Source organism: Mauremys reevesii, linkage group 2 (assembly GCF_016161935.1).
Source record: "Mauremys reevesii isolate NIE-2019 linkage group 2, ASM1616193v1, whole genome shotgun sequence".
NCBI classification, from domain to species: domain Eukaryota; kingdom Metazoa; phylum Chordata; order Testudines; family Geoemydidae; genus Mauremys; species Mauremys reevesii.
The window spans coordinates 187,695,943-187,712,565 of record NC_052624.1 but is presented as its reverse complement, the minus strand read 5'-3'; the positions used below and the strand labels follow the sequence as shown (position 1 = coordinate 187,712,565).

Here is a 16,623-nt window from a genome sequence, read left to right as displayed (position 1 = left end):
CCAATTTGCTGTCCTGCTCTTCGGGCTGTCCACAGCTCTGAGAGTGTTCACCAGATGTATGGCCATCGTGGCAGTCTACCTTCATAGACAACAGGTGTTTCCATATTTAGACGACTGGCTCATTCGGGGCCGCACCAGGGAAGACGTGTGATCCCACATCTGACTCACCTTAGGCATGTTCCGCACGCTGGGCATCCTGTTCAACAGTGAAAAGTCAACTCTGGAACCAACCCAGAGAATAGAGTTTATCGGGGCAGTCTTAGACTCCAGACTTGTCTGCGCTCTCCTGCCGGACAATCGTTTTCAGGCTATGGCAAACATCATCCACAGCCTCCAAAACTTCCCAACTTCCACGATAAAGACGAGCCTTGGCCTTCTGGGGCACATGGCGTCGAGCACTTACGTAACCAGACATGTCAGACTTCGGCTCCACCAGCTTCAGGCCTGGGTATCAATGGTATATCGTCCAGGTCAGGATAGCCTGAACGTGGTGGTCATGGTTCCGGAATTGGTCTTGACCTCCCTCAGTTGATAGCTGAACCCCATGTCGGTGTGCGAAGGGGTACCATGTCACACCCCACAACCTTCCTTGTATCTTGTCATGGATGCATCATCTCTGGTCTGGGGCGCCCACCTCGGGGAACACCAAACGCAGGGCCTTTGGACCACTTCTGAACTAACTCTACACATCAATGTACGAGAGCTGATGGCAGTACACCTAGGGTCTCAGACGTTTCGCTGTCTCCTACATGGCCGTTGTGTGGCAGTCCTCACAGACAACACCACGGCCATGTTCTACATGAACAAGCAAGGGGGAACCCGGTTGTCTACCCTGTGCCAGGAGATCGTTTGCCTGTGGGAGTTCTGTATAGTCCACTCGATACATCCGGTGGCGTTGTTTCTCCCGGGGGTCCAAAACACGCTGGCAGACCACCTCAGCAGATCTTTCCAGCCTCACGAGTGGTCCATTCGCCCAAACGTCATCCACTCAGTTTTCCTGAGGTGGGGGTTTCCCCAGGTCGATCTATTCGCCTAGTTCAACAATCAGAAGTGCCAGGTATTCTGTTCTCTCCAGGGACGTTCTCTGGGATCTCTATCGGACGTTTTCCTACTCCCGTGGAAAGACCAGCTATTCTACGCATTCCCTCCATTCCCGCTAGTCCACAAGGTCTTGCTCAAGTTACACAGGGACAAGACACGCAAGGGACAGGGACAGGGACAGGGACAAGACACGCATGATTCTGGTTGCTCCAGCATGGCCCAGGCAGCATTGGTATACCACACTCCTAGAGCTATTGGTAGAGGCTCCGATCACACTCCCCCTGTGGCTGAACCTGATATCACAAGACCACCGTCGCCTCTGTCATCTTGACCTGCAATCCCTCCACCTTACAGCATGGATGCTGCATGGCTAACTTGATCGGAGTTACTCTGCTCACAATTTGTACAGTTCTGTTAGGCAGTAGGAAACCCTCCACTCGGGCCACGTACCTGGCCAAATGGAAGCGATTCTCCTGTTGGCACGGGCAGTGCGCCTCGCCTCCGTTACAGGCATCAATACCTTTCATCCTAGACTATCTCCTATTCCTGAAGCAGCAGGGCCTGGCGACGACATCTGTCAGGGGGCACCTGGCAGCCATGTCAGCTTTCCATCCGGGAGAACGTGCTTCCTCTGTCTTCTCCAACCCGATCGTTGTTAGATTTCTGAAGGGTCTAGATCGTTTCGACCCACAAATACGACCACCGGTTCCAGCATGGGACCTAAACCTGGTCCTTTCTAGACTCATGGGGCCCCCCTTTGAGCCGATGGCCACCTGTTCGCACCTTTATCTATCTTGGAAGACAGTCTTCCTTGTAGCCATCACTTCAGCGAGACACATATCTGAAATCAGAGCCCTCACGTCTGAATCACTTTATACAGTTTTCCACAAAAACAAGGTGCAGCTTCGCCCGCACCCTGCCTTCCTTCCCAAGGTGGTATCTACCTTTCACATGAACCAGGACATTTTCCTGCCAGACTTTTATCCAAGTCCCCATGCCACGCGGCAGGATCAACACATGCACTCCCTTGACGTCCGTAGGGCCCTCGCCTTTTATATCAAGCGTACAAAGCCGTTTAGGAAAACAACCCAGCTTTTCATTGCAGTGGCCAAACGGATGAAAGGCCTACCGGTCTCCTCGCAGTGCATTTCCTCATGGATCACCTCTTGTATCCGTGCTTGTTACAACTTGGCCGGTGTCCTGATCCCGCGTCTCATAGCTCACTCCACGAGGGCCCAAGCCTCGTCAGCCGCTTTCCTGGCTCACGTTCTGATTCAGAAGATCTATAGAGCTGCTGTTTGGCCATCTGTACATAACTTTGCAGCTCACTACGCGTTAGTTCAGCAGTCTAGAGACGCTGCCGCATTTGGTTCAGCGGTTCTGCACTCAGTGATGTCTAACTCCGACCCCACCACCTAGGTAAGGCTTGGGAATCACCTAACTGGAATCGATATGAGCAAGCACTCGAAGAAGAAAAGACAGTTACTCACCTTTTGTAACTGTTCTTCGAGATGTGTTGCTCATATCCATTCCAAACCCGCCCTCCTTCCCCACTGTTGGAGTAGCTGGCAAGAAGGAACTGAGGGGGTGCTGGGTCGGCTGGGGTATATATCCAGCGCCATGAAAGCGCCACTCCAGGGGGCGCCACAGCCAACCCACCAGGTGTTGCTAGGGTAAAAATTCTCCAACAATCGTGCACGCGGCATGCGCACACACCTAATTGGAATGGATATGAGCAACACATCTCGAAGAACAACAGTTACAAAGGTGAGTAACAGTCTTTTACTTTTTTGGCAGATTTTAACTTGTTTTGTTGAATCATTCTCTACAAGCTCAACTAGCTTTGTTTGGTGGAAAGTGGGGAAGTTATAAATAATCAAGAATAAGTACCATATATACTCATTCATTAGCCCATTTGTTTATAAGCCAACCCCCCAACATGGCTAGGTAAAAATAGCAAAAACCGTATGACCCTTTCATAAGCTGACTCTATATTTCAGGGGTTGGCAAACTTTGGCTCCCAGCCATCAGGCTAGCGAGTCGGGACATTTTATTTACTTGGAGCATGGCTCCATGCCTGCAGATGCTCCAGGTAAACAAAATGACGATGTATTAAATATACAATTCAATGATTCCATAGAGTTTAAAATCATCACATTTTGGTGTAGACCCATTTGTAAGCTGACCTCCGCTCTTTGAGGCGTCTTTTTTTTTTACCAAAGATATTTGGCTTATGAATGAGTATATACGGTAGATTACCTGAGAGGAGAAAGGTATTGTTATAGAGAAGAAATAAAATTAGGACTTGAAAATACTTTCTTATGAAGGATATTTTAGCTAGAATGCTTTGGAATACAGTATACATAGTCCATTAGGTTTGCAAGTGGCATTCCGTATATATTTTGCATGACAGCTTGGTGCTAAAGGAAGACAAGGGCTTAGTATGAATAAGACTCAGTTGTCATGTATGTATATGCCAGATTATTCAAAAGCTTTCAAACAATACTCAAGGCAAAACTTTGCCAGAAGCTGGGAATGAATCATAGATTATCAGGGTTGGAAGGGACCTCAGGAGGTCATTTAGTCCAACCTCCTGCTCAAAGCAGGACCAAATCCCAACTAAATCCCCAAATGGCCCCCCTCAAGGATTGAACTCACAACCCTGGGTTTAGCAGGCCAATGCTCAAACCACTGAGCTATCCTTCCCCCCAAAACATCACATCACTGCATTGGCTGGGATGGGTGACAGGGAATGGATTACTTGATGATTACCTGTTTTGTTCATTCCCTCTGAGGCACTTGGCATTGGCCACTGTCAGAAGACAGGATACTGGGCTAGATGGACCTTTTGTCTGGCCCAGTATGGCCATTCTTATGTTCTTAACTGCTCACCCATTTCCCCCTCTTATCGTTAATTGATAGGAGAAGCCATTTTTATGCAGCAGGTGATTAAGCAGTCAGTGAGCACCTTGGTGGTCTGAATTTACACTGCTTCTAGCCTTTGCTGTTTCCTCATTATGAAAGAGATGTTGAGTGGGTGCTCCAGAAAGAAGCAGGTGTACAGAGAAAGGAGTCCGCTATTTAGTAACTCAGCAACCAGAGCAAAATCAGGAGTGAGCAGGTGGCTAGCAAAGACTGAGTGATAGAGATTGAGGGGGAAACTTTAGTCTACTGTACTTTTTTCTCAGGACTTCATCCCCAGAACAATTGATGAGGGCAGGTATTTCAGACACATAGTCACCTGCTTAGCATTGCCACTGCTATATACATTTGCTCTTGGTAAAACTTGGTAAAACTGTCAGAAGGGCCTTATTGCTGATTTTTATATGTTCTTACCTACAACTCAAATTTGAAGGCAGTGGGCTGCAACTCTCAAAATTGGGTCTTAAGTCTCTTAGGCGCTTAACTCGCATAAGCACTTGTGAAATTTTGCTTTCACTAAATGCACTTTTTTTTTTTTTGTAAATGGTACAAACCCTTGTTGATTAAGGGTCTGACAAATACAGTTCTTTCCTGTTTTTATGCCAGGAAAGAGTAAAAGTTGTTTTTTTTAAAAAGTGGGGGAAAAAAAAGGCAAAACAATACCATGCTTTTTTTATTCTTCAAAGGAATGGATGGCAGACATCTTTATTATGAAATAGTAATAAAATATTTGGCTCTTTGTGGTGTATTATAAGTTGGATACATGATAAGCAATCCAAGTTACAGCCTGGAAGGAAATCTTCATCACTTTTATAGATATAATGGGGGAACATTATAGAAATGGTAACTAAAACTTTTCTGTGGTTTTATTGAAACATTATGACCTATGTTTCAGCATATACAACACCTAGTCTAATGTATAGGTGTACATGCACACACATACTATCTAAATAGGTATGAAAAGGTTGTCAAATTGAGTGTTTTCTCCTTCAATATTATGTTCAGCCAGCCCTTCAATGAAGGGTTGTCCTCCTCTTGCTGGAGAAAGGGCAGCTTATAAAGCTGTCAATCTAGGACTGCTTGCTCCTCTACGGACCTCTGCTACATTCTACTCCCAGAAAGTACTATTTCTGAAGTTGTTGCACCTCTGTGTATAAAATTGTTTTCTGTGGTCTAACAGCAGTAAGTACAAAATGAAGAATATATCTATTGTTGTTAATCTGTTTAGACAGAGTTTCTGTCAAACTGAGATCTGTGCAAGGATCTTGCCATCCTGGTCCTCAACAAGATGAACAAAGATAAACTCTGTGTGTGTGTGTGTGTAACAGGGTGACAAATATCTATTCTTGTGAGTGAGTGTCAGCTCACTTTTTTAATGTTGATTCAGAACTATTCATCCAATTCCAAGGAGGGAACTGCAAGGTGAAACAAATTTTTTTTACCCTAATTATTTGGTATCATCACAAAATATGAAGGCAAGGTCTTTACCCCATCAGGTCTGCAAGAGAGTGTTTTAGCTATGGAAAGAGCCATGGAGGAAAAGCTTTTCAAAATGTAAAACAAAATTACAGTGAAAGACTAAGTAAAAATTCATCCTAAAGCCACTTTGGTAGTATGCAGACAGGACTCTACTTAGCGCACCCTGAAGCAATAATGTGGCTTCTCATTGCTTGAGGAACAGAAATGAATATTAGCCTGTGTATGCCCAAGAACAGAACTGCATGGCCAGCAAATGTATGTTGTGGAATCCTTGTTAAGGAAATAAAATAAAAGCTCTCTGAGTAAGAATATATTTGAGTGGTTTTCAACCTGTGGTCTGTGGACCCTTGGGGGTCTGCAGACTAAGATTTTCGAAGGGGTCTGAACCTCTATTCAGAATTTTTTAGGGATCCACAAATGAAAAAAGGTTGAAAAGCATTGGTATATTCACAGGACTGAATCTGCAGTGAGGGGAAAAAGTGGATAAACCCAATAGATTGTTAAGTTAAGTGGAAAGAATAAGGCTAGCCACCCTGTTTGTTTTATTCCAAGTTCTAAAAAGGAAAAATAAAATTAGCTGAAGAATGAGTCCTTGGATTTCTTCTTCATCCTTTCTAAGATGAAGAAGAAAAGAAAGAGGGAGAGAGCCAAGATGGGTGGAGAAATTTGATTTTTAGACTTACAATGCTGAAAATAATTTTTGTTATTTTGTTGTTCTGTTCAAAAGATATTTAAATTTTTGTAGTAAAAAGAGGTTGAAGCAAAGAAGTGAAGAAACTGAAGGAGGCATTACCTATATAGTTCAGAGTGGAAGTTTAATGATACATTACTTTCTGGTCTGGAACAGTTTATTACAAGGTGAATGAACTTCCTCATATAAAGGCAGAAGATTGAAGATTAAAACAAAATCAGAAAGATAAACCTGACTTGTCTGAAGAATGTTGCTGTAGTATGACTAGTTTTTGTTTGTTTGTTTTGTTTTGTTTTTAAATCAACAACCTTGTAATTGTTGTTAAAGGAGATTTTCCAAGGGACTTGGCATATAAACTGAGTGAGGCTTTTAAGAAGAAAGCAATCAGTACCATGTTTTGCTTATTCATTTAGACCAAAATATTTCTGCAAGGAGCTGAAGAATTGATCCCCAGTAAGGATAAATCTATAAAATTATCTTTTGGATCATATCTATATTATTTTTCTTTGTGGCAGGTGCCCACAGGTACTCTCTTAAAACAAACAAACAAACAAACAAACTGCAGATGGCTTGCTGGCAGAAAATATAGTGGCTCAACTATAGTGACTGAGAGCCAAGTAAAGTAATTGTTAGCTTCTGCTGAATACTAAAGTGCCAGATAAATAGAAGAGCATCATCTGTCATCAGGAAGTGATAAAAGGTGGTCTCCTGCTTAAAGCAAATGACAGGGACACTGGACATCTGCAAAGCACCCTAAGTATGAAGTAATTGTATTAGAAGTAGTAACTTATTCTATACAATACAATAAAAGTTGTGAAAAAAGTGGTAGAGATGGGACCAGATGGCTCACCTTTGTTGGCCACTTTCCTACATGAAGGATTGGTTAAGGAGGTTTGTAATATGAGGCAGCATTTTGGGCAGACTGCAGGCAGAGAGCCTCAGTTTCCACTCTTGATCAGAAATCTCTCCCCTTGGGGACGGGATATATTAACCTAAATAAAACTTCAAAGAAAAATCAAGATCCCAAAACAAAGTCCACCCAAAAGTCCGTGCAGAATGAAGGTTTTGCTTCCATACTTTGGTAGACCACTCCAGGCCCTATGGGGCTGGACTCAGTCCTAACTCCCAGGACTTTCTGCTGGAGCCTGCTCACTCCTAGCAGTCTCTGATCCCTGAGCATTCCCCTCTGCTTGCAGCTTCCTGCTGATCTTTTTAGGGAAATCTCCTGATTTCTCCCAAATGTGGCTTCTTAGTAATCAGGGTTGGGTGTCTCAGGTCTTCCAGCCCTGTTACATGGTTTCAAGGGGAAAAGGGAAATTTGTCTCAACTGTTGACTTTTTTTCTCAGCAGTATGTCTACCAATATGATGATACACTTATTCACAAAGAGTTTATTTTATATAATTTGTAGATTGTATTACTAAGTCACACATATACAATAGTCTCTGTTTCACAAAGGCTTAACAACTGAGTTTAACTGTGAAACTATGTATCACTGAGGCATCATTACTTTTATTAAATATGCTAGACAATTTACTAATAATACTTAAGTATTTTTATACAAAAAAAAGCTTTTTGAAGTATTTTTTGTGATTACATTTACTTTTTTGTGTACCCTTACCTGCAAAATTCAGTCATTCAAAATAGGTCCCTAAGCTGTGTGAATTGGTGAGGGGCCAATATTTTATCATAAACTTAATTCAAGCTGTAAACTTATAGCTGTATAGCTTGGAAAAAACTCCTTCTGGAAGGAGAATAGAGGAGCAGTCCTTTAGTGGAACCAGCATTCCTCAATGACAGCTCTGTAAACTCCCCAGTCTTACATGAGTGGACATCCCCACAGTGGACAATTAGCAGACATATTTCAGATAAAGAAAATATACTGGTAAGTCAAACTTTCTTTATACGTATCTCTTTCATTTTCCTTTATAAATATACTGCTGTATATTTCAGGCCACACATTTTCAGTCTCCACTTCTTCAACAGACAGAAAACCAAGTAACTTCAGCTGCAGGTCAACAAGGGCAACAGGCTGTAACAGATGTCATCCAGCAGCTTCTTGAGCTGTCAGAGCCAGGTCCAGTGGAAAATAACCAGCCCCAGCAACCTGGCCAACAACTCAATATTGCAGTAGGACTCAATCGAGACATTTTGCAGGTAGGGCGTATTTACATAATAAGTAGTTTAGCATTCAACAGTGTCTTTGTAATTGTTATCCTTATAGTGAAATCAGCAGTTGATTACAACAATAAGGTGTTTGTATGCCTGAATTGACTTCTTTGCCTAACGGGGAAAAATTGAAGTAATGAAAGTATAGTGTGCAGAGTGCAGCAAGATGTTTCTTTGGCCCCATTATGTGATCAGATTGGAATGCAATAAATACTAGTTGGAAGTGAATGACACTAAATATTTTTTTTAAATTAAGATTGTCCTTTTTGTTTTGTTTTTTGTTTTTTTGTTTTTCTGTGGTCCATGGACCACTTGTGACATTCAGGGATCTAAATTGTGATCATCCATGATGAGCATGTTAAGAAATTTTGTATTTGATTATGAATTAAAAATTTGTTCTCTGAGCTGCACCCTGTGATGTTTAAGCTGGAGTATTTGGCTCAGCCGCATTGCTCCGACTCTCTCTCAAACCCATTGCTCTCCAATTGCCTTTTAATGGTTCCTTTGTTGCATCAGGGGCTCAGCTGGCAGAAAGGGAACAGAACAGGGTAGAAAATATTCATCTTAAATATTGGTCGTGCTCCCTTGATCTTTCTCAGATATGTTCAGTCTTCAAACTGAAAAGGTTGCACATTATTTATGTATTAGTCTGTCTTCTCTTGAGTACCAACCAACCACACTATTCATCTGAACCCCTTTTTGAAACATTCAGGCCTTAATTCTGCATGCGCTGTTATCCCTGAGCAGAGCCCTGTCAGGTCAGTGGGGTTCTCTGCAGGTACAATGAATTATAGGATCAAAGCCTAAGGGCTGTCTACACTACAGAATTAGCTCAGGTTAATTATAGCCTCAGGGCTGTGAAAAATTGACTGTTTACCACCTTTGTACAGGAAAGATCTCTAAATCTTTGCAATTTTGAAATCCAGCTAAAATTTTGTAGTTGTAAGACAACATGATTAAATTCCTTTAATCATAACTGTATTGAATCGCCTATATAGTTGTTTGAGCAGAGCAAATTTAGAATAATTTGTGTAGTTTTTCTTTTCTAATCTTCTAGTTTTGTTTTGCCTTAGCAAGCCTTAGAAAACAGTGGGCTATCTTCAATTCCAGTCTCAGCGCATCCTACAGACTGCAGCCAGGCTAAGAATCCTACAACACAGGATCAAAATCCAGATGTTCAGAATCTTTCTAATCATCAAGCTGACCCTAATAATGCAGAACAAGATAAAGAGCAAGAAAGCCCAGATAAGATGGATAAAAAAGAGAAAAAGGTTATAAAGAAAAAGTCACCATTTTTGCCTGGTAATGTTGGAAATGTTTTCTACATACAACTTTTGTGCAATAATAACTACAATATCTTACAGTTTTCTGTAGCACCTGTCACTGTAGTGTACAGGAACTTCCTAAAACACATGCAATTGATATATCAATAAAATGCTTATGGAATTTCGAAAACACTAACACTTTATTTATTTGTTTTTAACAGAACTTCTGTGTGCGCATTGGTTTCCATTTTCTCTACCCCATTCTGTGCGTCCAAGTTTGGATTCTTCCTATTCATCCTTAGTTCAGATTGAAGATCAGTACAGTAAAGGCATTGCTGCTACTGCTTCAGTGCCAGCTGGTTGAAGCTCTGTGACAAGGAATACTTAAGCTCCTGTGGCTCAGAGTTTAATAGTCATCTTATGTTGCTTGTTCTTTGTGTAGAAAGCAGAGACTTAAGGTTAATTCCAAAATAGGAATCTCATGCCCTACACCATTCTTCAACCAACTTGGACTGTCTGGCACACTCTGACCACTTACGTCCCCATCGCCACGGGGGCGGAGAAGAGGAACTATGTACCTGCAGAGGGGTTTGAGTTTCTGTTCTTTCACCTCCCCCCCCCCAATTCCCTGGTCACACAGGTGGCGATGGAGTGAGTCTGGCAACACCACCCACGCTCCACCTCAGTGAATAAAGAGGGCCTGTGACTGGACCTTCTGGGTCGCAAGGTCTTGTCCTCTGTCAGCCTTCAATTTCGAATCTCAAATTACTTGGCTCTATTCAGTAAATCAGCAGTTCTCAAACTGTGGGTCAGGACCCCATTTTAATGATGTCACGAGTGATGGCTTAGCCTTTGCTGGGGGAATGGTTGAACCTGTTTCTATGACCTACAAGGGCACAGGGTTCTATTCCACCTATTTCCTAGTTTGCAAGAAGAAGAGCAGGTGGAGACTGATCTTAGACATCTGTCATCTCAACCACTTCATATGCAAGCCAAAGTTTCATATTGTCACCCTAGCAGCCATCATACCTTTGCTAGAAAAGGGCATATGGTTTATGGCTCTTGATATGTAGATATCCATCCTACCCACAAATGTTTCTCGAGATTCATGGCAGGTCCTCAATACATCCAATACAGGATTCTATTGTTCAGACTTACTGGTGCTCCATGGTCTTCACCAAAGCTTTCTCGGTAGTGGGGACCCATCTTCGGTGTCAAGGGGTCCTTATATTCCTTTATCTCAACAACTGATTGATAGCAGTGTGATCCAAAGCGGAGGCTCGAGTCTTGACCTCCATGCTGTTCACACTTCTCTCTTCACTGGGGTGAGTGTAAAGGTTGAAAAATCAAGTTTGGATACCACACAGTCCTTAGAATTCATTGAGGCCAACATTGGTGTGGTCTCTGCACGTGCCTACCTACTGGAGGACAGGTTCCAGACCCTACAAGAACCAGTTACCAAGATGGTCTCTGGTTCTTCTGTTTCGGTCAGGATTTGCCTTTCTCTTCTTGGTCACATGGCGACCTGCACATACATTACCGCCTTCTCTCATCTTTGCTTTCACTGCCTGCAACTGTGTGGCTGTGAGGGCCTATTCTCCTATGCACTATACCAAGGACTTCCTACTGACAGTTCCCCTGCCCCCAAGGTTCTCTCCTCCCTCTAATTGTGGACAAACCCAGGTCAGGTTTGTACCAGGATACCCTTCTTCCCATCATCACCAAGCATGATTGTCATGGATGTGTCACTCATCGGATGGGGCGCCCACATGGGTGAGCACATGACACAAGAGACTTGAACCACTCAGGTACAGTTGCCAGTTTTGGCTGGATGTATTCCTGGAGAGTAATAATTTTTAATTAAAGATTCATCTTTAATTCCTGGAAACTCAAGGCCAATCTTGGAGGGTTGACAACCCTACACTCAGGAATCCCGAATGCACATCAACATCCTGGAAATTCAGGTGGTGGTGTGGAGAGCATTTCACTCATTTCTCCCATCCATTCACTCCCATCATGTTCTCATCGTGTCGGACAATTACCCCCACCATTTCCTGCATCAACAAACGGGAGCATGATGTTGTCAGTGCTCTGTGCGGAAATTTTTTGTCTTTAGGATTTGTGCATTACCCACAAGATCCTGGTCTCAGCAGTGTATCTTCCCAGGACTTGGAATGTAATTGTGGACTCTCTAAGCAGGAAATTCATGGCCGACCATGAATGGGACTTTCATGACACTATGGCTGCTGACCTTTTTGACATCTGGGGGACTCTGACCTGGGACCTCTTGCGTCCCATACCAACAGCAAATGCACCTAGTATTGCTCCGCAGTGGGGAGATGAGTACCCTTTCTCAAGGCAGTGCCCTGTTCATCCGCTGGTCAGACCAAATCATTTATGACTTTCCTCCCCTACTGCTCCTGCCACATGTCCACACAAGATCAGACAGGAGAGAGCGATGGTCATTCTGATTGCTCCATTGTTGTTGGTTTCCCCTCCTTCTCTGCGTTTTGGCGTGTCTCCTGCCAGCTTTCCTGGAACTCCTCACGTAACATGGAGGCAGGATCAGGCATCTCGATCTGCAGATGCCTCACCTAAGCACTTGGTTTTTGAACAGACATCTTCTCTAGAGCAGGAATGTTCATCAGCAGTACAAGACATCCTCTCGAGTAATCCATGAGGCGGGTCCTATAGGGCCGAGTGGAAGCGTTTCACCCTGTGGGCCCAGCAGAGGGATTTTGCCCCTGAGCACAGGGACATCCCTCTTCTTCTGGACTATCTCCTGTCCCTGAAGGCATCAGGACTCCCTCTCAACTCCATCAAGGTTCATGTAGCCACTGTCAGTGCCTTGCACCCCCTTGTGGAGGGGCACTCTCTCTGTATGCATCGCTTGACTACTGGGTTTTGGAAGGGCCTCCTCTAGACTTAGCCGCCTGTTCAACCCTTCGCTCTGCAATGAGACCTCAGTCTTGTCCTCTCGGTGTTGATGAAATTGCCCTTTGAACATATGGCCTCCTGCTCCCTGTCTCTCTTTTCCATGAAGGTTGCCTTCCTGGTAGCTATTACTTCTGCAAGAAGGGTAGGCGAAGTGTTTTACTAAGTTCCATAAGGACAAGGTTTCCCTGCTCTTACAACCTTTGGCAGAAAGTTGGGGTGTATCCTTCTTTCATCTCAACCAACCTATACACTTACCTGCTTTCTTTCTGAAGCCTCACACCTTAGTGGAGGAATGGCACCTTGACTCCCTCAGTGTCTGCAGGGCCCTGGCCTTCCACCTGCAGAGGATGAAATCATTCAGAAAGTTCCCTAGATTGTTTATCACTCTAGCGGACAGGATTAAAGGTCAAGTAACCTTCACTCAGAGGGAACTCTACAAGCATTTCGGGGTGCATTATGCTTTGCTATTAGTTATTGTTACTGTTGTCACCCCTTGGCGTATAAAGTCCACTGTACAAGAGTGCAAGCATAGACTATAGCTGTGCTTCACTATCTCCCAATTATGGACATATTTAGGGTGGCCATGTGGAGTTCGGTATATACCTTCTCTTACCATTATGTCTTAGTGCAAGACTCTACGATGGATGCCTCATTCAGCAGGCCGTTCTCCGTTACATGATTTCATCGTCTTCCTAGCTCCTTCCTCCTAACTAGGTACTGCTTGTTAATCACCCTCAGTGGAATACAATAGGGACATCACTTGAAGAAGAAGAAGAGATTACTTATCTGTAACTGGAGGTTCTTCGAGATGTATGGTCCCTATATGTATTCCAACCCTGCACTTCTTCCCCTCTGTTGTGGATCTGTTTGATTTGTGGTGGAGAAGGAACTGAGGTCATTGTTGTCTGTCCTGTCCTTTTATCTCTTTGGACGAAACCATGAGGCAGAGCAAGGGCAGACCAATGGACACTACTACTGTCAAAATCTCCAGCTCTGGATGCATGGTGCATGCATATAACTCTTGGTGGAGTACAGATAGGGACCACGCATCTCAAAGAACTTCCAGTTACAGATAAATAACCTCCTCTTCTCCAGAGTGGCTGAAGTTCTGCTTGGCTAAAGCCAAGTTCCAGTGCATCTATTAAACTCTCTGGGAGGGGAATTTCAGTTCTCACAAGCACTAAATTATCTGCTGACATATTAGTGCATGTGGAATGGCTTCCATCTTGGCTGAAACCAGAGATTGAACTGAACACCTCCAGAGCTAAAAGCATGACTGAAAAATACATTACTTATGTAGAGAATCCCAGTGTTGTCTGACGCTTCTCAGTTTTATAGGGAGTTAAAACCCTATTAGGTGTGTAGAGCCCATTTCATACATACCAAGGTACTTCAAAGTGTAACATTAATATCAAAAGTAACTTATTTTAATTTTGATTTGTTTAAGCTAGCTAGAACAAAGGAAAAACTTTAAAAATACCAAGTGTCAGTTATATGAACCTTGTTTTTAAAGAAGGGAATTGTACTGCATTTGAATGCGCATCAGGCAAGTTTGTGAAAACCTGATGCGCTGGTATTTGCAGCTAGTAGAAAGTGAGCCACTGGGAATGACACATAATCTACAAACAGGATTCTAAACATTAAGGCTATTTTGCAAATGTAGGGGGTAAAATAGGAAAGGTATTAGTAATAAAATTCTTAAATGTAAGATTAAAGTTCAAAGAATTAATCCTGTTTCTGTGAAAAAGTACATTGCTTAAATTTAATCTTTCAGTTCTGTTCTCCTTTTATAAATGTAAAAAGAACAAAATTCTAATTTGTAGCCTAAATTCTTTTAAATTCAGTGGTACATGTATAGTATGTTGACTTAAGTTCTTTCAGGATGTGCACCAAGTAGAATTTCTTTAGGCAGAAAGTTCTTAATGTAAGAGAGAATTTTTCTTCAAGTGACTCTGTATGTTCCCTACCTGGTGCAGTCTAATGGTGGAACCTTCATAAGCAGCATCTGTTGGGGTGCTTTCTCTCCCGCCCCCGCCTTTAAGTGTTCACAAAAAGTGAGGCTATATAAAGGGGCACTATTCCCTCTATAGCCTCAGTTCTTTCCAACCACAAGCGCCAGTCAGAAGTGAACCATGCCAGTCTATCTGATCTGGGGTTTTCTCCTAACTCAGAAGCAAGGTCCTTTTTAAGCTGTGTTTCAGTCATTATTTAATTAGGACTTTATACTCACCTCCTGAGTTTTCAGCACTGCTTGCCAAACTACCCATAAATGGGAATATACAGAGCCACTCAGAGAAGAAATGAAGGTTAATTATAATCCGAATTCTTCAAGATGACTCTGCATAATCACACTTCCCATCCACCTTCCCTTCTTGCCCAGAGTGCTTGCTTTCTCTGAGTCAGTAGTGGAAGGAACTGAGGTCGTAGAGGACATAGCACCCCCTTATATAGCTTCATCCTCAGAATGTTTTTGAAAGCTGATGGGAGGGGCAGAAAAGCAGTGTGTGTGCTCCAACAGGCATTGCTGGGAGAATGTTCCACTAGTAGGCTGCACTGTTTGGTTCATTACCCATAAATGTGAATATGCAGAGTCATCTCAAAGATCTCTGGCTACAAGTAAATAACCTTCATTTATTAATGGTGGTAGCCAATCTATTTCATGTGTGTATCCCTGTTTGATAAGTGTACTGGAAAAGAATATGCTTGGTTAGAGTGGGAATTCCCACTCTAATAATCATAATAGCAAGCCTGATAAAATTTGCAGAGAGAAGATATATTTTTGAAAGTACTAAAAAAGAAAATTAGATAACGTGTAGGAAATCCATTTTATAAGTTTGCTCACTAGAGTAGATTTTTTTATGGTCTGGCAAGAGATTATGGAAAGAAAATAGAGAGTAACTTTTTCAAAATAAAACTTTTACAAATAGGCAAAATCAGTTTAATTGTTAATGGAAAATGAAGATATTGGGCATAATATTGTTATGAAGATTAAGGTGATTTGGTGCTGATTCACATGATCTTTAGAATCAATCTAAGAGCTTTCATTTACATTCTTCACATTGTGTTCTCTAGGTTTTTTTGTATAAAAGTATTAAAAGACCTTTCCTCCATTGGAGCTACTGGAATCTGCTTTCGGAATGACTATTCATTCTCTGATATCTTCTTAGTGAATTTGACACTTCTAATAAAACAATGCTATTTACCAGCTTTCTGTTATTCTGGACACTGTTTTTAATAGTCTATTTAAAACAGACAAGCAAACAAAACAAAAACCTACGTGTCCCCAATTGCAGACCTATTATCATGATACTTTTTTTTTTATAGCGATCCTGTGAGGAGTATAACAATTCAGTAATTGAGTATGCTATGCTTAAATCCTGTCAACACAAATATACAGCTCAAAAATGGCTAATACATTATATGCTATTCCCATATACACACTCCACACTGTAGAATAAAATGTTACTGTAGGTGTATTTTGTCCTCCTTCATTACAGGTAACTACGATTAAATAGGATTATCTTGGATATTATTTTAATCATATTTCTATAAGCAGTATTTACTCTAAGGGGAAGGTATCTGAGAAGTGCATTACACTTTGTTTACTAAGTCTTGGCAAGAGTCTTCAGTGCTCATTTTTAATTCTCATCTTTTGAGTGACAATGTCAATTTATCAGACTGTTTATTAACTTACAAATATAAACAGGCGCACATCTAATTTCAGTGTTATTTATTTCAGGTTCTGTACGTGAAGAGAATGGAATAAGATGGCATGTTTGCCCATATTGCTCTAAAGAATTTAAAAAACCCAGTGATCTAGTGCGCCACATTCGAATTCACACGCATGAGAAGCCATTCAAGTGTCCCCAGTGTTTCCGCGCCTTTGCTGTGAAGAGCACTCTCACAGCACACACAAAAACACATACTGGCATTAAAGCTTTTAAGTGCCAGTATTGTATGAAATGTTTTTCCACCTCAGGAAGCTTAAAAGTTCACATTCGTCTGCATACAGGTAAGGCTTCTGAGTTATCCCTATGGTTTTATATGATGTTCAGAAGTCCTCCAAGAATAGGGGACAGAGTTTGGTTTGTAGATATGAAGATGATCAGCACCGTCATAA

General features: G+C 42.2%; 1 protein-coding gene across 9 annotated transcripts in view; it reads left to right on the top strand.

The window, feature by feature from the left end:
- Positions 1-16,623, top strand: part of ZNF236 (zinc finger protein 236) — a 192,993-nt gene that overhangs the window by 55,864 nt on the left and 120,506 nt on the right. For 8 of the 9 annotated variants that reach the window (XM_039521523.1, XM_039521529.1, XM_039521530.1 and 5 more), the window contains 3 exons: positions 8,086-8,289; positions 9,375-9,603; positions 16,243-16,515. In XM_039521523.1, the coding sequence (XP_039377457.1) occupies positions 8,086-8,289; positions 9,375-9,603; positions 16,243-16,515 (706 nt within the window). The remainder of the gene's footprint in view (positions 1-8,085; positions 8,290-9,374; positions 9,604-16,242; positions 16,516-16,623) is intronic. The other variant, XM_039521526.1, reaches the window with a different exon arrangement.